Source organism: Octopus bimaculoides, chromosome 3 (genome assembly GCF_046866305.1).
Source record: "Octopus bimaculoides isolate indiv1 chromosome 3, ASM4686630v1, whole genome shotgun sequence".
NCBI classification, from domain to species: Eukaryota; Metazoa; Mollusca; class Cephalopoda; order Octopoda; family Octopodidae; genus Octopus; species Octopus bimaculoides.
The window spans coordinates 97,206,055-97,232,213 of NC_142930.1; the positions used below are offsets into that span (position 1 = coordinate 97,206,055).

At 34.9% G+C, this 26,159-nt stretch overlaps 1 protein-coding gene and 1 pseudogene across 1 annotated transcript in view; both read left to right on the forward strand.

Moving 5' to 3' along the window:
- Window positions 1–19,558, forward strand: part of LOC106868053 (exocyst complex component 3) — a 48,790-nt gene extending 29,232 nt beyond the window's left edge. The window contains exons 17-24 of the mRNA XM_089349406.1: window positions 2,867–2,937; window positions 7,169–7,347; window positions 8,190–8,267; window positions 11,654–11,806; window positions 13,563–13,674; window positions 14,667–14,744; window positions 17,409–17,501; window positions 18,029–19,558. Of these exons, the coding sequence (XP_089205532.1) occupies window positions 2,867–2,937; window positions 7,169–7,347; window positions 8,190–8,267; window positions 11,654–11,806; window positions 13,563–13,674; window positions 14,667–14,744; window positions 17,409–17,501; window positions 18,029–18,106 (842 nt within the window). The 3' untranslated portion in view covers window positions 18,107–19,558. The remainder of the gene's footprint in view (window positions 1–2,866; window positions 2,938–7,168; window positions 7,348–8,189; window positions 8,268–11,653; window positions 11,807–13,562; window positions 13,675–14,666; window positions 14,745–17,408; window positions 17,502–18,028) is intronic.
- Window positions 19,559–22,978: 3,420 nt separating this feature from the next.
- LOC149136634 (uncharacterized) lies at window positions 22,979–25,697 on the forward strand (annotated as a pseudogene).
- The last annotated feature ends 462 nt before the right edge of the window (window positions 25,698–26,159 follow it).

Below are 26,159 nucleotides of genomic sequence, written 5' to 3' on the forward strand. Positions count from 1 at the left end.
CATATATGTATGTGTGTGTATATGTTTGTGTCTGTGTTTGTCCCCCCAACATCGCTTGACAACCAATGCTGGTGTGTTTATGTCCCCATAACTTAGTGGTTCGACAAAAGCGAACGATAGAATAAGTACTAGGCTTCCAAAGAATAAGTCCTGGGGTTGATTTGCTCGACTAAAGGCGGTGCTCCAGCATGGCCACAAAGGACTGAAACAAGTAAAAGAGTATCTGTCAGATGTACATTTTCTCTATCATTGAAAATATTTGCCATATTTCCCCTGCCATGTTGAACATTTACCTTTTTCCACTCCTTGTTTATTCTTAATAGTAACAGTGATTTCTTATAGCTACATAAAAGTATGAATTTGTAACTGAGCCACCCCAACTCCAGGATTCATCATCCTGTGAGCTGCATTGTATCCTTGGTGTTGCTAATGGCATGAAAAAAAGCATCCAAATATATGTTGTAAAGTGGTTGGCTTTAAGAAGGGTATCCAGCCATAGAAATCATGCCAAAGCTGACAATGGAGCATGATGCAGTCCTTAAATCCATTTGGATCCTGTCAAACCATCCAACCCATACCAGCATGGAACGTGGATTTTAAATGATGATGATGATGATGATTACAGTCGAGTGATTTGACATCAAGATATCATGGGTACTTATTAAATATTGTCTTTGAAAGGATGAAAAATAAAGTTCATCTTGATGGGATTTAAAATCAAAATGTAGAGGGAAGGAAGTAAATACTGCATGGCATTTTGTCCTCTGTTTACTTGTTTCTTCCATTCCTTCTGATATAATAATAATAATCCTTTCTGCTATAGGCACAAGACCTGAAATTTGGGAAATGGGAACTAGTTGATAACGTTAACCCTACTGCTCAATTGGTACTTGGTACTTACTTCATTGAACCTGAAAAGATGAAAGGCAGTGGAATTTGCACTCAGAACATACAGATGTATTAAAATGCTGCTAGGCATTTTGTCCAGTGCTGTAATGGCGTTGCCAGCTTACCAACTTAATAATGGTTTCAAATTTTGCCACAAGAGCACAATTTGGCGGGGGGGTAAGAGGAGGAGTTGATTACATCGACCCCAATGTTCAACTGGTACTTATTTTATTGACCCCAGTGTTCAACTGGTACTTATTTTATCGACTCCCGAAAGGCTGAAAGGCAAAGTTGACCTCACCAGAATTTGAACTCAAAATGTAAAGATGGATGAAATGCCACTAAGCATTTTATCTGGTGTGCTAACGATTCCGCCAACTTGCCACCTTAATAATGATAATTTCTAGTATAAGCATAAAGCTAAAAATTTACAGAAAGGGTGTAGTTGATTTAATCACTTCTAGTTGTACTCATTGGTGAGAAGTAAAATTGAGCCTGCTGGGTTTTGAACTCAGAACACAAAAAGACATAAGTAAATACTGCAAAGTATTCTATTTGTCACTTTCCCATTTCTGCTAATTTCTACTCTAGGCACAAGGCCTGAAATTTACTTACTTATCAACCCTGAAAGGATGAAAGGCAAAGTTGACCTTGGTGGAATTTTAAATCACAAAATAAAGCTGGTAGAAATGTCACTAAACATGTTGCCTAGTATGCTAACAATTATGCCAGCTTGTTGCTGTAATAATAATAATAATCTTTTGTATTATGTGCACATGTCCTGAAAATTTTGTGGGAAGGGAACTAATTGATTGCATCAACCCTGATGCTCTACTGGTACTTATTTCATCAACTCTAAAGTGATGAAAGGCAGCCCACCCCTCTCTCACCTTCCTTAATAATAATAATAATAATAATAATAATGATAATAATAGTAATAACGATTCTGCCAGCTCACCGCTTTAGACAAATAATAATAATAACAACAACAACAATAATAATGTTAATAATACAAAAATCGCCATGATAGGGTAGGACAGTATTTATGCTACAAAATCAGCACTTCTGCTTAACTGGTATGAACATTGTCCTGAGCCAGTTGTTGAAGGTAAAAATGTCACTATCCTCTGGGATTTTCCAGTCAGCACCGACAGAATGATCCAGGCTAATCAAGCAGACATAGTCATTAAAGACAAGGAAGAAAATACTTGTAGATTAATAGATTTGTTCCCACTGATAAAAATATACCTGTAAAGGAATTTGACAAATTAAGTAAATATAAGGACCTGGAAATTGAAATACAAAAGACGTGGCATCTTAAAGCAAGAACTGTTCCTGTTATTGTAGGTACCTTAGGCATGATAAGAAAAGGATGTCAGAAACATCTAGATAATATCCCAGGAGAACCAGGTCTCAGAGAAATCCTAAAGATTGCACTGACAAGTACTAATCACATCCTTAGAAAAACCCTATCAATTTAAATGTCTATGTTGTATTACATGAAGATATTTCACTACTGCCCCTACCACTTCCCCTCCCCAAACTTTCAGTCATACTGTAACATCTCTTATCCTTCACTTGCTCTAGGACGCTGGGTGTATCTTGGCAAGTGATTGTAACAAGCATGCAGATTAAAAGTAAATAATAATAATATTAATGTTTTAATTTAGGCACAAGGCTAGTGCTTCTGAGGGCTAGAGTGGGGCAGTCAATTACATTGACCCCACTCCCCACTACTTCACTGACATATTATTTTATTCATGAAAGTGACAGAAAGTAAATTTGACCTTGGCAGGAGTTGAGCTCAGAATATAAAGAGTTGGAATAAGCAACACAAGGCATTTTGTTTTTGTTCTTTTTTAGTCTCTAAGGACTCTTCCAGCTTACTGCTTTTGTTCAGCTCATTAAAAATAATAATAATGATGATGATGATAATGTCTTAATACATATTAATAGCTGTTTTTTCTCCTATTTCCAGTTGAGATGAAAGTCTACAAAGAAAGACACATTGGTAATCGCAATGAATCAATATATTTTCCTCAGTACATGGTAATTGTTTGTTTATTTTTACTCGTATTTCTTATAGAACAAAAGTGAAAATCCACAATTTGAATTTATTATTCAACACGTACTATATACTAATTAATCATGGTTATCTGAACCATTGAAAATGTCACTATGTAGACTATCTAAAGAAAACTTGCTTGGTAGAGTCTAATCTTCTCCACAAGTAAATTAATGTTGGAAAGGTTTCAGCACAAAACTGTCAGTTTGTTAGAAAGCTTGCCTTTTATACAGTGCTGCTGCTATTCTAAACATAATAAAAGTGAGTGTTATTGACAATAGTTATTGACAAAAAGTTGTTGCTATTGACTGTGTGTTATTGACAATATTCAGCAGGTTATGTGTTCGAATTTGCTATTGGTGTTACTTCAATTCACATAAGAGATAATTCTTACAGTTCACTTTACCATTGTTCATCAGATAGTTGAACATTGCTTCTATTCACATAGCTATTGGGAATAAGTAGCAGGACATTTGGGAATATAACCTTGCATCCTATCCATGGAGAGATTTATTTCTCATCTGTCTTATACTATATAATTGAAGTTAGGGTACTGATCCTTAAAAAGGCACTTAAGGCTTAGCAAACATTTAAAAACACATATATACATGTGTACATATTTGTGTGTGTGTGTGTGTGTGTGTGTATATATATATATGTGTGTGTGTGTGTGTATATATATATATATATATATATATATATATTATATATGTATGTATGTATATATATATATTATATATATGTATGTATGCATATATATATATATATATATATATATATATATATATATATATATATATATATATATATATTATATATATGTATGTATACATATATATATATATATATATATATATATATATATATATATATATATATATATATATATATATATATATATATATATATATATATGTTGTTGTACTTGGGGATGGTCATATTGCCAGTTTAGCCAATAAAAACACACGCACTGTATATTTGGTGTTAATTTGCTTCAGCTTTATATTACATTAATCTTAATCTTATTTCAGCCAGAGTTCTTTCATCACACTTCTGTGACCTCATCAGTGGTCCTTTGTTTCCTTCTTTCTTATGTGTGTCTCACCTTGCTAACTATCAGCCATTTTGTATTCCTATTGTATGTGTCTACGCATGCGTGTCCTTCAATGTGTCTATGTCTTTTGTAAGTGCATGTGTGTGTATGGGGAGTGTCTGTATCACCTATATTCTCTGTTAATACGTGTTCGTTTGTATTTGTTCTTATTTATTTATTTGTTCATGTGTGTGTGTGTTTTTTGTTTTTTTTTATCTACTGTGTGTGTGTTTTTTTTTGTGTTTAATTAAATTTTGTTAACGTATGTAGTATTTAATTCCATTTGTTTATCTATGTATTGTATTATATTTTGTTCATATTATTATTAGTTTATGGGTAACATGTTGTCACATGTTGTGGTTTGTGGTTTGTTAGTGGTGTGTGTTAGTGTTCCATTCTAGTTTCCTATTCAGGCTAGGTTTCTCTTCTATTATGTGTGTAGCTTCAGTAATTTGTCTAAGTGCTGCATCACTGCTATGTGTAGATAAGATTTTAATTTCTATGTTGTTGATTGAGCCTCTATGTTCTTGCTCAGCGTGCTGGTACAGAACTGATGAGTTCTTCCCTTCCTTAAGTTCCCTCCAATGTTCGTTTGCCCGCTCCCCTATGCTCCTTGCTGTTTCGCCTACATATGTCATTGTCTTATTTCTGCATCGTCCCTCTGTACATCTTATACTATAGACCACATTTCTGGTTTTGCAGTTCGTTTGTGGGCTAAATCTACATACGATACAGTTCCTATCAGTGCAGGGGGTTCTACTGAAAGGGTATGTTCTACTGATAAGGGATTTAATAGGGTTGCCTGGCCTTTCAACAACCTTAATTCTTAGCTTAAGTTTGTCTAGGGCCCTTCTAAAGCAGTACACCAGTTCGCCTCTAGGGGTGGTGTCGACGAACATGACGCTCTGGTACTTGTGGCTATCGTACCATGAGCTTGCCTTCCCTATTTTCTTCTTAGTCCTTTCTATGGTGTTCCATGATTTGCTCCTATAGAGTGGGCAAATCCCATTCCTATCGTTGCGTTTGATTGTTTCAAACTTCTTCATAGCTCCTTTGTATACCCTGATCCTTTCTTTATGGCTGTAACCTGAGAACTGCATGCGGTGGACGAAAAATTGTATATGTCTCTTTAATTCTGTAGGGTCGCACATGCAGGAGACATTTCGCATTACTCTGACGAGGTCTGCCATCAATATGTTGAATTTGGCATTGTCCGCAATAGCCGAGTTCTGATGGATCAGGTATTTGGAGGCCATAGGTTTTGTATAGTGTGAATGGAGGATTCTGGTTTTATTGTTTTTAGTTTCTAGCCAGAATTCAGTATCTAATACAGGTAATCTATGGTTAGGGTGTTTAGTAGGGTAGTCTATCGTAACTTTAATACTCTGGTGGATGGAGTTAGCTATTTGCTGGATGCTCTCCATAGTCTTAGTTTCTATTTCTATTTCAGGAGTACTCTCTTGTGGGGGTGTCTTTACCACTAAGTTGATATCATCGACATATCGAGAGTACACATTCACGAGTATGGAGTTCTGTGTCAGGCGTTCCTTAAGCCTTCTGTCCCACCATACCATGAAGAGATTGGCTACATTACCGGCGATACTAACACAGATGGCTGCCCCCTCGTCCTGGGCGTATAATTTGTTGTTAAATTTAAAGGTGTGGCCTTTTAGGGTGACCTTTATACTAGCTCCTAGTATAAGATTAAGATTAATGTAATATAAAGCTGAAGCTTTATATATACAGTGCGTGTGTTTTTATTGGCTAAACTGGCAATATGACCATCCCCAAGTACAACAACATCTGTTTCAACACACAATTTCACATCAAAAATCTTGCAAAACAAATATGTATATATATATATATATATATATATATATATATATATATATATATATATATATATATATATATATATATATATTATATATATGTATGTATACATATATATATTATATATATGTATGTATACATATATATATTATATATATGCATGTATACACACACACACACACACACACATATATATATAATGCTGCATGAGGTATAGCAGGTCAACTATTAACCAGTAAAATGGCACCCGTTTATCTTCTTATTTCAGCTAAGCATAAATCTTTTACATAAATATCTCTTAAACATATAAGGCTTTTGAGTTTATATTCTGATGTGGATGAGAAATACCTCTCTTCTTGGATTTGATGTCCATCTTTTGTTGGTAACATTCCCAGATAATATAGTTATTATTCCTATAGTACTGTACTTAGAAACAATGAAAGTTTACAGTGGATTTGAATTCATAAATTGTGAATTAGTTATTTCATAAATTATTTATGTAACTATTTTATCTCTAACTAATTATACGCTTTAGTCCTGGAGAGACAAAAAAGACAGGATGGTCTTTGCAAAAGGCAAAAAGACAGGATGGTCATTGCAAAAGACAAAAAGACAGGATGGTCTTTGCAAAAGGCAAAAAGACAGGATGGTCATTGCAAAACACAAAAAGACAGGATGGTCATTGCAAAAGACAAAAAGACTGGATGGTCATCCATTGGATGTGTAGTTGAGCAAATGATAAATGTTTATTTATTCCTTGTGGTTATTCCTAACAATTTCTCATGGAAAAAAAATAATTTTATTCTTATGCTAATATTTAGATATTCTTCACACTTGTCTATTTTATAATTTAATTGTACTAATACCCATTATTTTAATTAATAGTGGCATAAAATTGGTTCCTTTATCTTTCATCTCATTTTTCTTTTGTCTTACAAGTACTGCTTGTGAATAAAGCATTTTGATAGTTCTAATTCTTTCATTAAAAAACAAACGTATCTATTTTCCTCCCTTGATATTTGCAATGGTTTGTTAGTTGGATCACTTTTATACTTTGATACCTTTTTAAGCACTGAGTCAATCATGAAAGAAGAGGAGGAGAGCTAGTTTCATTTTAGTTCAGTCAGGCAAGTAGTATCAGATGCCTTGCTGAAGGGCACAACAAGATCTGAACTTCTGCCTATGTGGTCAGAGGTTTAACACTAACATTTTGACAAATAATTTTATATAATATTTTTTCAAGATAAAAATTAAAATTTTTTTTATTGGTTTTTCTTGTTTCTCACCAGATTGCTCATGTCAACAACTGTTTGGCATTTGCTGGTTATGTCAGACAACTTCGTAAACGGTTTTTGGAGCTAGAAGGTCAAGAAAATATACGTACAGAAGATGAAGATGATCACAATATGATACGCAAAGATAATTTCCTTCAACTTGCTGATAAATTTACTGATGTCGGAGAGTTTGGGTATTCCTTTTTATATATATTTCAAATAATAGTTAAATTTTGATGTTAAATTTGCATTGAACAGTAGTAAAAATATCCTCAAGTATGTTATCTCATCATCATTTTACAGCTACTTTCCATGTTGATATGGTCTGGATGGTTTGACAAACTTCAGTGGATTGGAGGACCATTTCTTGATCCAGTGTTTCAGTTTTAGCATGGTTTCTGTGGCTGGATGCTCTTCCTAACACCATTCCATTTAAGAGAGTGTACTAGGTGCATTTTTTTTTTTGCTGCACCAGCAGTCTGATTTTTATTACTTGCAGTCCATGATTTAAATCTATTACTCAGTATTTTTTACATACTAATCAATCAAGGTTGTCTAAATCATATAAAATATCATTATGTAAAGTAAAGGTGCTTTTTACGTGCCACCAGCACAGGTACCTGTTGCATAACACCAGCATCAGCCACAACTACGATTTCAGTTGGTTTGACAGGTCTTCTCAAGAACAGTGTATCACCAAAGTCTCAGTCACTAGTCATTGCCTCTGTGAGGCCCAACTTTTGAATATCATGCTTCACCACCTCATCCCATGTCTTCCTGGGTCTACCTCTTCCTCAGGTTCCCTTCACAATTAGAGATTGATACTTCTTTACACAGCTGTCCTTGTCCATATGCATCACATGACCATACCAACTTTTCTCTCAAGATGCTTATACTTTGTTGTACTCGCACACTGACATTGCACATCCAGCAAAGCATACTAGCTTCATTTCTTTCAAAGTATCCTTCTACTTTTCAATACTTTTCATTTTATAAAAATATGTTTTAATGAATATTCATTTATTTATTTTTCCAGGTTAGAGATCTTATTAGATGTGGTGTTGTTGGATTTACATACAAGTGGTCACTTAGAACAACTCATGACTAAACAATGGTAAATTAGAATTACTTTTGATATCTTTAACAATATACACCATCTCTTCATTGGTTAACAACTTATGTCTTGATTATAATTGCATATGTTGATGAACCCATCATCCACTACATGAATTCTGTGGTTGTTATTGAGGGATTAGAGTAATAAATTTGCCTTAGATTATCGTACAGGAAAATAAGTAACGCTTTCACATGATAGAGATCATGATACTCTGGATAATTATCCATCTATAAAATTTCTTCAAGAACAACTTTCAGACCAGTCTACCAAGATAAACATTTAGTGTCAGATCCACACCTTCAAGAAAATACCTTATTGTGAATACTCCTACACTCAGCTTTATTATTGTATTTTAAATGCTTTAGTTTTTATTTGCTTTCATCAGTGAAATTCCCAACCAAAACCATTAAATTTTGTTGAGTTAAAATTTCCTGTAATAGATTTAAAGGAATCAAGTTGGTCATAACATGTCCCTTTGATTCTTCTTTCTCTATTTCTTTTTATTCCTTCACTCATTTTTATCATGGGATTGAAGAAATGTTGGGATGCTTCCTTCATATCAACTCTAGTTTTTATTTCAGTCTCTTTTGTTCTTACAAACTACTATGGTTACAGGACATCAAGGTACATCACTATCAGCATTGCCAAAGGTTTTTTTCAAAACATACAGAATTTTTTTTAAAAACGTACAGAATCTGATCAAAATATATAAAATTTTACTGAAGCCCACAAATACAGTCAAAACGAACTTTTTATACATTTTTCTGATTTGGAAAACATTTATTGAAACGTTGAATATTTGGACATCAAAAAGAAAAATCATCTTTGTGAGAAGGTTCTCTGTTGTACCAATTTTTTTCAAATAATGTTTTACAAAGTTGTTCATTTGGCTCCCGTGTTGTACAATCAGTATTTCATAACAAAGTTTTCGACTTCATAAAAGCAATAAGTGTAGAAGTTTTCAAGCAATTTTGATTTTTAGTTTTGATATTGTGGGAAACAGAAAATTCTTTCTGACGATGCAGAGGAGTGTGGTAAAGAAAGAAGACTGAGCATAAAGGATGACGACAGTGGATAGCGGTACACCACATTTCTCTTGTGAAACAGCAAACCAAAATTTTTCTAGCTCGTTATACGGGATGAAAGAACAACCTTGCACCATCAAGTGGCACCATTCCTGAATATTATCATCATCATCGTCGTCGTTTGACGTCTGCTTTCCATGCTGGCATGGGTTGGATGGTTTGACTGAGGACTGGCGAGCCAGAAGGCTGCACCAGGCTCCAAATTGTTCTGCATATCGCAAGACGAAAGCCGCACGAGCATTTGATTTGAAAGACTAACAAAGAATCGTAGTATATTCTGTTGGAAAGTCAACAATTCATCAGGGGCAATGATGGTAGCATTTTCATATAAAATTCTCTCAGCTACAGCACCAAAGTAGATACAATCTAATGGTTGGTGTGTTGCTGCATCATTGACATTAGTCTCACACACATTGATGACAGAAAGTAAGTCAGGTCTGATGAAATTGCTCAAAATTCCCTTCATTCCAGCGTTGATGGCTCTTTTAAGCTTATGCATCTGATAGCCTTTGGCCTGGAATTCCAGATTAAGTTTGTTAACGTTGTTTAAAATGAAAGAGAAATGCTAAATACATCTTTGTAAGAGGATGCTTCATTTCAATGAGAATTTGTCGAGCCGTAATCGGATACCCACCCTCTAATGTTGCTTGTATGAAATGTGCCAGCAGTGTTGGCCACTGCTCTGAAATGCGCTGCACAACTTGCTTGAGAGACAGCCATCTAGTGCAACTTGCATGCAGGATTTTGTGAGGATCAATTGAAGCTATTTTCTGCAGATCTTTAGGACTGTGACTAAAGTATGCACTTTTTGTCAATTCTTTGACAGAATTCGGTAATTCATTGCACGCATTTGATGAACCTAAGTGTAAAGAATGACAAACACAGGCTCGCACAAAACGATCTGGCCTGTTCTGTTTCAACAAGTGCTGAACGCCTCCTTTGCTTCCCATCATAACATTTGCATTATACAGGCGAAACCTATCAAATTTTCCAGAGGAATAGCATGTTCATTTAAAAATGATAGAAGACAGTTGTATATACCTGTAGCACTGCAATCCTGTTTTTCTATAAGTGTAAGAAAATCGTCGACTGTCTTTTGAATTTCAACATCATAATATCTGGAAACCAGGACAAGTTGTTTTAGTGTTGAAACATCAGTTGTTTCATCAATAACGAGTGAGAATTTTGATGAATGAAGTTTTTTTAATAAAGCATTAAAGCCATAGGGTCCAATGGCTTTAAGAAAGATGTATGTGCCTTTCATTCAGGCACACTTTGCATCCTGGGCGATTTTAGAATCAGGACAGGTGTTTGCAATAAGGCCAGGTAAGTGGTCCAAAATAGAAATTGGGAAATTATGCTCAGCAACAAATGCACAGTATTTTAATTCAGCAGCTGCTACTTTCTTGGAATGTGAAGAAAACGATGAGGCCTCATCATTACAATATGCTATTATATATGCTGAAGCATGCAAGCACATATTTCATAAGGGCACAGCCATCTTGAATAAATTGCCCTATTTTGCAATGTATAAAAAATCAAGGCTTAGGAAAGTTATTTTAGGTCTGATTTTGTGCTTCTACATAGTTTTCACTTATCAAGTTTCACTCACAATCTATTGGTCAGCCTAAGATTATAGTAGGAAACACTCACTTGTCCAAGGTGCTGTACAGTGGGCTTGAACTTGAAACCATGTGGTTGTAAAGGAAACTTCTTGACCACAAAGCCATATCTGTATCTACATAGAATTTCTAAACAGCAAGTACAAAGCTTCTTTCTGAAACTCACCAGGCAAGTAGTAGTTGTTTTGTCATTGCTAAAATTGTTATTGAGAATAAAAGCCAAAATTTAGAAATAATACATTTCTAAATCTTTCAGAGAGATTTATGCAGTAGTGATACGATGAAGTAGTTGTATGCTGTCAACTTAATGTGATAGTCCCCTGAAGGGAATAATACTACTGTTGGTTAGACCTAGGAAGCTGCACCGCTTCCTGTCGGCCTTGATACATTTCCTGTGTCCTTATGTTTACAAAGGGGAGACAAGCACCTACACCCAGCTAAGCCTGCATCCAGAAACTCAGAAACATGTCTTTGGATGCAGGTTTAGCTGGGTGGAGCTGCTTGTCTCTCCCTTGTAAACATAAGGACACAGGAAATGTGTCAAGGCTGACAGGAAGCGGTGCAGCTTCCTAGGTCTAACCAACAGTAGTATTCCTTTCAGGGGACTGTCACATTAAGTTGACAGCACACAACTACTTCAAAAGCCAAAATTTGTAATGAAGTTTCTTTCTTTTAGGATGACAAGTAGTGATGCTGTGAAAACTATTTGTGCTACTTTAGAAGATTATAATAATGATTTTGTACATCTCCGACCAAAAGCTTATGACAAAATCCTCGAAAAAGCTGAGAGAAAGGTTCTACATCAATACCTAAAGGCTATACTCTTAAAGTAAGTGTTATTTTACTATTTTTTTTTTCTATCCTGTTTTCAACTCTTCACTGATGTGTGTGCATGCACATGCGTGCACACACACAAAAACATACTAAAACAGTCTACTGGAATAATTTGGTATATATTTTTCAGTCTTCTGCTTTAATATGTACTTACTTTGCAGACTGAATTCACCAAAAATTTCAGTTGATTTGTATATCACATTTAAAATAAAACATCTCTATACATATATTGGATTAGTGTGAACATGAAGATGAGTTTTATGAAGACATGACTTGAATTATAACCCCTTATATTCACCATACATGAGGAGGTGCCCAAAAGTAGCTGGAAACGTTCTGTGTGGGACAAGCCTGTGGTAGTTCAGGCTAGAAGCCATTTGATGTGACACTTATGTGTCAGTCTGCTGACTAGTGGCGTTGGGTAGAGTTGTACTGCCACATGATGTGTTTTTCTTTTGCAGTGCTTCTTCCCTGTTCATTGAATTTTGTAGTGGCTGAAGCAGCATGCTTCCATGAAATGTTGTTTTCTGTTGGGGGGGGAATGTTAACTGAAACAGTTCTCATGCTTCAAACATCTTAGAAGGTCTCTGTCATGAGCAAAACACAAGTTTATGAGCGGTTTTCATGCTTTAGGAACGGTCACTTGTTGTTTGAAGACAAATCTCTTTGTGTGTGTGTGTGTCAAAACAGACATAGTTTTCTAGTTTGACAAATCATGTCAAACTGTCCAATCCATGCCAGCATGGAAGATGGATGCTAAATGATGATGATGATGTAATCATTATAGCCAAAAAAGAAAGCAGTGTCCATGACCCTTCACATGGCCTTTGAGATTAATGGGACAGAGAGAGAGAAGTCTTCTCAAACAGGAATCTGGCCTGAATGCTTGTACCAGAGTACCTGATAGGGACGTTGAGCCAGACGACAGATTAAGTTTACCATTTGTATGACAGGCTTTCATACAGTTTTTATCTTCCAAATTCATTCAGAAAGGCATTGGTTGGTGTGAGGTTATTGTAAGGAACAGTTTTTCCTTATACTGCACAGCAGGACTGAACCCCAAACTATGTGGTTGTGAAATGGACTTCTTAGCCACACTGCAATGCCTGTATATCTTGGGTGTGTGTTTGTATGTATGTGTATGTCTATATCTGTATATATTGACAGTTATATAAATATAAAGACATGTACATTTATATTCAGGATTAAATTTGAAGAATATACATTTCTCTCCATATGAATATATGAATGAGTCTAACTTAAAACAATTGTAGATTCTATACTTCTTTTGGGAAATCTTCCTTTTTTCTTCATTCAGTATTTATCAGTAGATTACCTCTAAAAGTATCAGCTAACTTAAAATTACAAATATTTATGCTTTCTATATTATAGTAGTAGTGAAAGCACATGGCCTGGTGGTTTGTGTATTTGGCTCACAGTCATTAGATTGTGTATTCAGTACTGGACTGGTCAGTGCATTGTATCCTTGAGCAAGGCTTTTCATTTTACATTGCTCGAGAATACTCAGCTGAAAATGAGTGCCAGCATTGGACTGGGTTAGCTCTTTTTCTTTCCAGCTGCTGTCTTTGATGTTCAACTGAGTCAAGGGGTGGATGGACCAAGGTGTCTGTGTTTTCTTGCAACTACATAGACACCTTAAACTGTAAGAGTAAGGGACATGCTACTGTGTCACTCTTGCTTGTGAGTGAAGTCTATGGTTTTTACGTTAAAGTAACTATATTTATTTACAGGAGACTTTCTTTCCGTAATTACGAAGACAGAAAAGGAGTTGCTGAAAAAATTTGTAATGAAGCAGAACAACTTGAAGAATTTTTTGCTAGTCTCTCAAAAACTCCAAAGAAGGTAAAAGAAATCTTTTCTTTCCTTTGAATTATTATTGCTATCAGAATCTTTAAACTATTATTTACTGTTCAGCTCACTTTTTAAAAAACTTATGTTGCAAAAGATTTTTTCCTATGTAAATTTATTTTATTAAAATAACTTCATGATCAGCCTACTAGCTCTTATTTTTACCATGAACTAAACTGACATCATAACATTATATAAAAATATACATTTTTCATATATATAATATATGCGTAAGTTTTTAAGAGTACAAAGAAGCCCTTTAACTCTTTAACATTTAAACTGGCCATATCCGACCCAAATATTCTACCTGTTTTATGTTAAAACTGGCCAGATTTGGGCTCTTACACCAACCTTACAATGTCATTCTAAAAGTAAGGAATCACATCATTGAAATCTGAAAGGTACAAGATAATGCATGATAATGCAATATGTATAAATAAGCATATGACAGAGTAATTTGAATGCTAAAGAGTTAAGGTATAGAAGCAAGCATATTTTGTAGAACTCTGAAATGAAAAGTCAACCAAAATAATACTTGTATGGTTTCCTAATTTATTCCTCCAAAATTAAAACATCACATGATCATCTTAAGATTGCTAAATGAGAAAACTGTGTATTAAAACTCTGAAGCTTTGATATGAAACAATAAATTTATGCAAATAAAAATTTACAATTTGTTTAGCAAATGACTTGATCAAAGATCATATCATGGAAGTAAAACGTATGTATTGTGGAAGAATCATGATAATCATGTGAAGCATACATTAACCATTTTATTCATTTGTATTTTATTTTTGTTCTAGTATCATAAATCATAAAGCATTCAAAGACTTTGTCATACATCTATGACCTGGCTGCTGATATTATTCTACTGTATTTATTGAAAGTCAGTCGCTTCTTTCTTCTTGATGACCATCAGAAAGATTTATTGTTTGATTACTCTAAATGAAAATTGAGGTAAAATCACTATTTTCTTTTTATCACAGGACAGTTTTTCTGTGTTGAACAATTTAGCTGAAGTTATTCGTCTGCGAGACACATCTATGATGTCACTAGAAATTACTGTGAGTATTTGGTATCACTATGATTTCTTTTTTTCTCTTCGTTGTTTTTGTTCTTCTTTCACTTTTGTTTTCTTTTTATCTCTTCAAATTCCTTATTCTGTCTTCCATTCTTTTTCTGTTGTTTTTTTCTTTTTCTTTTGTGTTCTTTTACAGTAGTAAAGAATCGAGAGAAATGTCATATTTTCTCCAGTGAAGGAAGTCGTGGAGACACTAAATATTTTAATTGCTTTCAACTATATTATCTTCCAACCATAAAATACTGCCTCAGAAAATCCATCCAAGTCATCCCAGCATGGGAAGGCAGACATAAAATGATAATGATGATGTATTCTTTGCCCAATCACATGTTAACAAACAACAGATTGAATTAATATCTGTATGCTAGCCTGTAATTAGAACCAGATTTCTCATCTAATTGCAAGATGGGTGACTGAGACAGCTGGTTTTAAGATAAGCCAAATTGAATGAGTACTTACCCTCTTGCACTGAGAGCAAGTAGAACTGAGGCAATTTAATATAAAGTGTTCTGTTCAGAAATACAAGGAACCAGCAGCAAATTTGAATTTGTAATCCATTAGCAGGTTGTCTAATACTTCAATCACTCAGGGGCATCTATCCTATCATCATCACCATCATTTAATATCTGTTTTTCCATGCTGGCATGGGTTCGACGGTTTCACAGGAGCTGGCAAGACCAGGAGCTACACCAGGTTCCATAATATGTTTTGGCATGGTTTCTACAGCTAGATGCTCTTCCTAACACAAACTACTTTTAGTTCTACCAAAGTTAAAACCCTTTACAGTGACAAATGTAGCAATGAATCACAAACCCCCAACATATATATAAAAAAAGCATGTGTGTGTGTATGTATCATCACCATTTTATGTCCTCTTTCTATGCTGTCATGTGTTGGATGGTTTCTTACAATCCAAGTTAGGTCTTATTTGAAGTTACTGTGCTCCTAGGCATGTTGGGGTTATGTTTCCCTTATATATTCCAGTTTTGGCATTGTTTCCATAGGTGGTTGCCCTTCAAACTGTCAACTGCTTCAAGTACTTGGCACAACTAACATCCTCTATATACATTACATGTCTGTATCAATTTCCTTCCAGCTGTTTCAAATGCCTGTGCATCATTGCACTTTGCATACACCATAATCTTTGAGAGATAAATACCTTTGTTGCTAGCTGAGGCAATATCTCCCTCAGCTAGCTTTTCTTATCTTCTTCTCAATCTGAATACTATGCTTTTGGAACATCCACCCTCCACTACTAGTTAGATGTAAAGACATAAAGAAAAACTACCAACTACTTCTAGTGAGTCTTCCTAACATCTTAAGGAATTTATTTCATTATATAGTCTTACTGCTAATCACTCCTATACATCTGCCATACATGGCATCTACCTTCTCTACTAGCCTGCTTGTAATCCCTTTACATCTGTTGTATATCAATAGTTTACACTGTTTATATTTTGGTCTTTGCTAAGTTTGCATGGAAGCCTGTTGATTCTAGGTTTTGCTTTCATATTTGCAATTTCTTTTTAAATCATCTGCAGATTTGACTATAAGAATTAGGTCATCAGCATGCAGTTCTTTGTGCAGACAACCGCTCTTAATTATTTTATGACCCCCCCCCCCCTCTCTCTCTCTGAGTAACCATGTACCTCCTCTATAGCAAGATATCTGTTTCTGCTTCTCTGTCACACTCTAACCTTTCATCGTCTGACACAAGATCACCTCCTCTCAAAATTCCTTGTCTTGCAAGTTACTTGGTGACTCTGCCAGTGCTGGTGCCATGTAAAAAGCATCCAGTCCACATTGTGAAGTGGTTGGCATTTGGAAGGGCATCCAACTGTAAAAGCCATACCAATTCTGACTTCGCCTGTGTTGGTGCCATATAAACAGCACTCTGTCCACTCTGCGGGGTGGTTGGTGTTAGGAAGGGCATCCAGCTGTAAAATCCATGCCAAATCAGTCACAGAAGTCTGGTGTCAAACTGTCAACTGACCAGCCCATGCCAACATGGAAAGCAGATAATATATATATATATATAAAAGAGAGGGAGATAGAAGTGACTATTTCCATACATGTTGGAAAATAGATGCTTTTATGAAACATCTATAATTCACCTTGATATGAATAAAAGCTGTCAGCGGGTGAGACGAACAGAATACTTTTTAAAAACTTACTGTGAGTTAATAGTGTACTATAGTTAGGGGTTTAACTTGAAAATTAAATAAATCAATTTTTAAAAAATTAATTTAATTTAAATTTGTCAAGTATAACCTTTCTCAGCACTATCCCTCCATATTTACAAAGTAACATGAATAATTTAAAATATATTACCTTATTTGTCCACAGCCATTCAAATTTCAAGGTAGAAAATTATTTCAAAACAAGAGTGAAAAAAAAACCTATCAGGTTTCAACATGCTTCTGCTTGGCAGCAAATTCAAATATACATATATAAAAAGGGAGTGAGACAGAAGCGACTGTTTCCATGCATGTTGAAAAATAGATGCTTTAATGAAACATCTATAATTCACCTTGAATATATATAATTACTCTACCTCTGGTATATATATATATACACACACACATACACACACACACACATACACACACACACACATATATATATATATAATTTTTTTTTTTTGCAGGGTCTAGTGCATAAATACCCAGACATGCGTCGAGATCAACTGATCAATCTTTTGCTTTGTCGAGGTGATATGACAAGATCAGAAGCTCAGAAGGTCAGTACTATGTTCTTGTATCTCAAGTTTCTTAACATGTAATTTAATCCAAGTTATTAATTTTTGTAGTGTATATCTTTAATTGTGTGCTTGCAGATATGTGTTTGTGTGTGTGTGAGTTAATGCATGCTAAAGCATACAAACAAGAAAAAAGTATTCAATCTGTAGCATGACTTCTGCTATAGGCTCAGTTCAACCAAAGTCTTGTGTGTGGATTTGGTAGACAGAAACTAAAACAAATGCCATCCTCGGTGTGTGTGTGTGTGTGTGTGTGTGTGTGTGTGTGTGTGTGTGTGTGTGTGTGTGCATGTGCGTGCGTGCATTCATGTTTGTTTACATTTATGCTTCTCTGAAAATTGCTAAACTGCAAGTATTGACATTGCTGTCATTTCCCTTGTCAACAGCTTGTCCATTGGCTTTGTACCATTTGTGTGTGTGTGTGTGTGTGTGTGTGTATTTGTTTTTCTTGAAATAGTAATGCTTCACAATGCTTCACCAACTAAATTGTATAACTTTGTTTATTTTAGATGGTGCGAGATACTTTAGGGGATGATCACCAATTACGTACACGACCATATGGCATCTTTACTGATATAACAAGTTAACCAGATGAGAATAATACAATAGTGTGCAATACAAATACAATAGTATCAATAGTATTTTTTCTGTCTTGTTTATTTGTTTTTATGTTTTAAAAAAAATATTAAATGCAATATATTATTTATTCTCCTGCTTTTGTTAAATATTAATTTCTCTTGATTAATCACAAAGCCAAGTTTGTATGACAGAGAAGATATGAACGATTGAACCAGATCAGTATGTTTACTTATTTTCATTTTTTGTAATTAACCTTTGAAGGATGAAAGCAGAGTCAACTTTGGCAGGAGTTAAACTCAGAACAACAACCTATGTTAACTTTCTACTGTCTCAACTGTCTCTCACTTTTGCATTGCTTAAATTTTATCAAAGCTAAATTGCATTTCATAAATATTCCTTATTTAAGAGTAGAAATACTTATTTAAGATTAACAGAAATGATTATTTGTTAATATTGATATTGTTATTAAGATTAGGAAGGCAGGTTGACAGAATTGCAAAAGAATTGGACAAAATGCTTTGCAGTATTTGTTCCTATTCTTTACAATCTAAATTCAAATACTGCGATGGTCAACTTTGTCTTTTGTCCTTTTGCAGTCAATAAGAAAAAAGTATCAGTCAAATACAGCAGTAAATGGTATCAACTAACCTTCTCCATTAAAAATTCCAGGCCTTGTGCTTATATTAAAAACTCTTTAGAAGCTGGTAGATAGGCAGATTATTAAAGTGTCAGAAAAAATACCCTACAGTATTTGTTCTGGTTTTTTTACATTCTGAGTTCAAATCCTACCAAGGCCAATGTTGCCTTTCATCCCTCTGGGGTTGATAAAATAAAGTACCAGACAAGTTGGTAAAATAAATGTCAGTCAAATATTGGGGTCAATTTAATTGATGACATTTTGCCTAAATCAGAAACAACTATTATTGTTGTTATTACTATTATATAATTATATTATTGTTATAGAGCTATAGCTGTTGTTTGAGATTATGATGAACATGTATAGGAGTTAACATGCATATAATTGAATCCTTATTAATGTCATTGCCCCATTGGCAATCCACCATTTTGGAAACCTAATGCTATACCAACTTCATGGTTGAATATTATTTAAGAGGGATCGTATTCATCCCTAATAACAATTCCCCTAATGACATTAACTTAAAACGACGTCCCATGTAACTTATTGAATAAATTTAAAGCTGACTATTGAATATGTGTTTTGAATCATGTTTTGGATTCTGTTGAAAGATTAATCAATAAAGTGTACAATGTAACTGATTAATAATGTATTGTAAACTTTTTGTCCTTATTCATTGAATGCTATTGATTAATTAATTTTTGCAGCTCTCTGCACTTCATTATGAACTACACATAATTTGTATGTAATATTTTATATAAAGAAATATTGATTACTAACTTTGGTACAAGTCCACTACATAATAAAATATTAAGAAAATAAACTGTGTGAAGCTTATTATTATTATTATTATTATTATATATTTATATATATATTTTTTTTCTAGGATTACAAAAGTATAAATGGAATCTCTCTTTGCTATTGCAGAAATGGTAAAAATATATCTAAAGTACATCTGATTTGGGCTGGAGAAAATGGCTGTGTCCATGGCTGGTCTTTGCAGGTCTTCCAAGACTATTAAGATCAGTATGAGAAAATATGGAATTTCAGAGAAATGTTCTGAGAAGAAAAGATGAGGAAATAGTTAGCGTGGGATCTTGGGTGGGGACATAATGTGGGTGACAAGAGGAGAGTTGAGTGGAGATAGTATGAGACTAACCAGCTCTAAAGAACAGAGATGATTGTTGTAGTAGCAGAAAATACAGGGTGAAAAGACAATGGACCAAGAGGTTTGACTATATTAACTAATGACTTCATGCCAAAAAAAATCAGGCATGCAGGAGTCTGGAATATCTGTTTGTGCAGCACTAACATAGGTGTGGGAGATATACTCTGTTGTAACTCTCACTTGAACTTTGTGAAGGGTTAGTAATTGTTTGTAGATGAATTTCTTGCCCTAGTTTTTGCTGGGAAGGCCTGGCATTTGTAACAACCTTGAGAATTTTAGTTGCATGTTTTGGGACAGGCTACAACATTGTTTTCTTGATATGTGTAGTAGTTGTATCTCTTGTGTGTTGAAGAAGATAGATTGGCATGGATCCATTGGGGAATGTTTACGAAGTTATAGTTCATAGAGTCAGTGCTGGTTTGGAAGGCGATGTATAAGTTTCACGCTAATACTCCAATAATGCTTAGATATTGAAGGTTAAGGGGGAACAAAAAGTGATGTCATCTCTGTAGTAAGAATAATGTAGGGCACAAAACTGAGCATTGAGCATACTAAAACTGATAGAGTATGAGTATGACAGAGCTCCTTCAGTACATGCTGTGACGGTCTGATCTAAAATGAAGTCTCCATTCCAAGAGACCAGATATAGATGAAGTCTGTCAGCAATTTTACAGGGAGATTATATGCCAGCTGACATAGTTGAATTTGGATTAAGTCTGCTAATTTTTAAAATATTTTTTATATTTATTTATTTATTTTCTGCAGATTATCAAATAATGAATTGTATTGAAAAGTTGATAGTTAATGAATATCCTGTGTGAATGGCAAAATTATTTAACTTAGAATAGTACAGTACATCTAATTGAAAATAGGAACTGTTGGAGTATTTGAGTATAGTTCACTGCTGTAAACAGACCCTGAGACTATGTCTGGTTGACAAGTGTTTTTCTGTGCTAGGTTCAAAACATTTTATAAGTATTGCTTAGGGATTGATTATTTGAAACCATCTTACCCTGATTTCACTCTGTGAAGATTTTATGAGGTACCTTCGTGACCCAGAGAGTTAAGAGACTTCTTTGATAATTCCTTACTAATAAATATCTTATATCTATATAGTCATCTCCATCTTTTTGCATATCTAGGACTATATTATCCAATGTCCTATTTTTTTAATACAGTTGAATTTGTTTTTTTTAGCTGATTGAACTATTGTCTAGAGGCTTCTTCTACAGTCATGCTTAATAGAAGAATTTTTTATGTGTTCAGTTGATGTACTTTAGTATATTTAGTAGAGGAAACCTTATATGCATTAAGTTAATGTATTATAGTTACACAAACACTTGTAGTTATGCATGCTACAAAAACTCACACAAACAGGTGGGAGTGGGGGTGTGTGAATATTATTCTTATCAGATATTTTGTTCTAATGTAAATAATTAATTACTGATGCACAGATTAAAATAGATCCATCACGACACAGAGAGGGGATAAACAAGTTTAAATTATAAGATTATGATTAATGAACTGTATAATGAGTAGCTAACAAATTATTTCCCAACATGATAAAGATTTCATATTCAATTCAGATAACATATTTAATTATGATGAAAGCTCTGGCTTTATAAAATTTTTATCTTTGATTCAATTTTTACTGATTGTTGTCCACTTATTTAAAATACTGCTGTGAATGTAAAGACACAATCTTTTACATGAAATTATTTGTATGCAATGAGTGGTAGATAGCCAAAATTGGAAGAGTACTTAACTAAATATCTTAGATGTTTAGTTATGTCTTTATATTTTCTAAGTTTAAATCCAAGAGTTAACTATACTTTCCATCCTTCTGGAATTTTAAAATAAGTGCCTGTCTTGTACTAGAATTACTTGAAATGGCTAGGATTACCTAACTAAATTTGCAGCTATGTGCAAATTTTAGACATCATTATTTCATACAAGCTTAAGGCAGTGAGCTGGCAGAATCATTAGTGCACCACAAAATGGTTAGCACTATTTTTTCTTGCTTTACTTTCTGAGTCCAAATTTTGCCAAGGTTGAGTTCGCCTTTCACTCTTTTGGGGCCAATAAAGTAAGTACCAGTCAAGTACCAGGGTTGATTTCAGGCCTTGTGTCTAGAGTTGAAAGGATTATTTCATACTAGTTTTTAAGGATGTTGGGATGATAATATGTTGTTTTAATGATTAAGAAGTCATAAATTCAAACCATTTTCATGGCTTTACATTATGCTCTTAGGTAATAAGTAAGTAAATAAATAAAAGACTGTTTTTATGTCTGTTTTTTCTTTATGATGAATATTCAATTGTTTGATCAACTGAACAGCCTGTTCATTGGATTATGTAAGTGGTCGAATATTCCACACACACCCTTATATAATTCTCAAGTGAAATAACTGACGGAATTTGAACTCAGAATGCCGTTAAGCATTTGATCTAACATGTTAACGATTCTGCCAATTCACTGCCTCTACTACAAGCATAAGGCCTGAAATTTTGGGTGACTGGCCTTATCACATGGTCAATAGAAACAACCATTTCCTTCCAATGTAAAATTTACAAAATAAAAACAATCTCATAAATGATGTGTGATTGCAAGTCATTATCATCATAATCGTCATCGTTTTCTGCTCTCCATGCTGGCATAAGTTGGACGAGTCATTCAATTCTTATTCAGAGTTACTGCCAGGAAACCATGTCTTGCTTGTATATATCATTTTTGACTTGATTTCTATGACTGGATATCTTTCCTATCATCAACTCTTCATAGTGTACTGGGTACATTTTCTTATGGCACCAATATTAGAGATGTTGTCATGTTCTCAGCATGACTAAAGGGTCCTTTCAAACCCCTGTTGTCTCCATTTGATCACTAGCCCCTTTACGAAGTTAACTAGGTACATTTTATTGTCATAGCAGCACTAAAAGAGAAAATGTTTCATCATCCTTGTCAAAGGAAGATAGTCAAATAATCTTTATAAGGAACTTAATTCACAGCCAAATTCTTTCTTACCCATGACAACTTTTCAGCATAAACTTACAAAACATTGATCTACAGACATGAATGAGTAAGTAAATAATGGTTCTATTATTCTTTCCACATCTTGAACACATGTATGGGTATATATACGTATATACATGTATGTATATGTAATAGCAATGCTTTTGGGGACACTTTTTGGTCAAGGTCTTTTGGAAACTATAGAGAGGCACAAGAAGCCAATGCAATTTTGTACAAGATCTCACCGGTAGCCATTACCATGTCCGAGACAGGAGCGAGATCTCACCTACAACCATTTGCCATGCATGAGACTCATCAGCAACGACTATTTAAGCAGGAGAATTAAGACATTCTTTCTCTTTCTTCCTTCTTGCTTATGCTGAGAAACACTGCGAAGCTGGCAGCTCACAGCGGACTCTTATCCCACTCTAACTTCACCTGTTATCTCCAGAGGCAATGAACCTCACATGAATGGAGCTATAACGCTGTCATAAAGATGGTCACTGGGAGGGAGCCACATGAACAAGAACTAAAAATATACAACTATTGAATTGCACTCCGCTTGTAAATTTGTTCTTCATGTTCCAAATCCTTAAGACTACAGAAATAATTATAATTTGAGAAGGAGATACTCCACAGGTATCACAAGCCTTCAACTCCATTATAAAATGGTGACCCTGACAGAAAAAGGATTTTGGCCGCTGCAAGCTTTCTCGTAGATGCCTCACCCGAACTACAGAATGGCAGCCTGACCCGACGTCACAATATCTTCTTTCATTCAAGTGAACCTTTAGAATTTGTGTTTTTCACCTCGAACTTGTACCTCGCAGAGTATGCATTCTTCCCGCAAGGAACTACATGGTATTCTTTCAAGTAATCTCCTTTTGAAGTAATTTCTCCCACAATGTCGACCATCAACGTTTGATGCCAGTACATACACCAAATGCAGCTACGGGAGGACACTTCAAACAAGCCAACCATCAACTTCCACCCATCGTTCCTGTCTACTGCAATGTTTGGATTGCCTCATGTGTTGAAAAAAAGAAATCACCGGTTCACCTGCCATTTTCTGATGACTTCTTAAAAAAAAGAAAACACAAACATTTGTTTTTTTCAGTGGACTGCAACACAGGTTTGGCGACTAAAAAAGAAATTTCTTTTCATTGCTGCTCACAGTACACAAAAGAATTCAAAAATTTTGCTAAGAATATTTTTTTTGCACACATGTTACTATTCCAGCAACACTTTTGTCGGTTCTTTGGTCCTTTTTTCTCTTCTCTATATAAAGAGTCTTCCCAACTTACCCGTGTACTCTGGTGATGTCACGCTTTGGTTCGCTCAATTGGATGCATATTTTTCTGCCCATGTGGTGCCTCACCAACAACAGCTAAATCTTTTGTACTGTGGGATGCCTGCACCCCTTGCATGCTCAGTGAATGATCTCATCACTGACCCACATCCGGACACGACTTATGCGTCCGTCAAATCTGAGGTTCTCTGTTGGAACACACAATTCGTGGAAAGTAAATTCCAAACACTGATGTAGGATGAACACCTGGGAGATAGGACGCCATCTGAGTTTCTTTGTTGTTTGTGTGAACTCTGTGACACTCCACTTGACGACAATCCTCTGCTTAGAAAATTATTTTTCTCTTGGCTACCACCAAATGTCCAATCCATACTGGCCACAATGGTCAACTCCAATTCGCTCGATCAGATAGCCACCATGGTGAACAAGATCATAGAGTTCACTGTGCAGCCCGCACCTCACCATATGTGTTCGGACCCCGTAGTAGCTTCCTCTACTACCACAAAGTCTTCTCCCTCGTCACATTACGACATTTTGGAGAGAGTCAATGCATTAGCATGTCACATGGACACATTGTGGCAAGAACACACCAGCTCTCGTCGTCCTCGCAGCAGAAGCTGTTCTAAGTCACAGTCGTCTAGTTCTACTCCAATGGTTTCCAGTCTCTGTTGGTACCATGCCACATTCAAGGATAAAGCCTGTTGATGCATCCAGCCCTGTTCGTTCAAGCTGTTGGGAAACTAGTTACGGAAGATTTGGGCACATCAAATTCTTCCCACAATTTTTCATCTCATCTTGTATTCTTTGTTAAGGATCGTGTGTTTAACGGACTTTTCATGGTTGATACTGGATCCAGCTGTTCTATTTGGCCTTTGTGTCAAGCTGAAGCAATCTGCCATTAACCTGCATGGGCAAAATATGAACCAGCTGATATAGTTGATTATGCCCTAAAAGTCAGCATCCCAGACAGAAACCAGTAAAATAATAAAAAAAGAAATGTATCAATGCTAAATTCTCCCATTCTTTTGAATAAAAATAACACTAAAAACTAGACAATGGGAGAACTTCTAGGTTGTTTTGACCAACAAGAGATAACAGCGAAATCTTCCTGAAATCATAACTTATAGTCCTAAATAAAGGACATACTGGATAATAGATTCATTAGGTATGAAAGCAAGACAAAATGGTTAAAGATAGAATGCCTTTAATAATTGATCTTTGTAGAGTCAGGGATGACTTGTGATTCAACAATATTAAATATTTCTTGCAGAAGTAGTGATGAAAGACTCATTAAATGGAGCAACCAGGTAGGCGTGTTAAATAAACATTTCAAAATAAAAAGTCAACCGTATCAACAATCAATACGTAAACAAACGCTGCCTGCTTATCTGTTTCCACCCCCCACAGTTAACGTCTTTAAGTAAGAAATTTACCCCAGCGTTTTATTGAATTGTCTCTCTTTGTACCCCAGCGTTAAAGGTTAGATAATATTAAAGTTTAGTATAACTGTTGACCTCCCAAAGTCTGGGGGGTAAAACCCTGTAGTTATGCCAACTACAGGGTTTTACCCCCCAGACTTTGGGAGGTCATAACTTTCAGAAAAATGAATATTTTTTAATGAAATTTTCTATGCATATAGTATTTACTATGTAGAATTCGAATATACAAAAATTTCCGGTGAAAGTGTTTTGGAATGGGGGTGGGGGACAATTTTCGGAAATTCCAACAGAGTCCACTTAAATTCTTCTTAACTTCCAGGAAAATTAATATTTTTTCGTGAAATTTTCTACAAATATACCTTGATGTATGTACATTTCGAGCATGTAGGAATTTTGAAGGAAACAACTGCAAGTTATTTTTGAGAAGCGTTCCCCACTCGGTGGTGTTTCGGAGCAAGTCGTCCATATTTGTTTCATTTTTCTCTATTATGTGCGT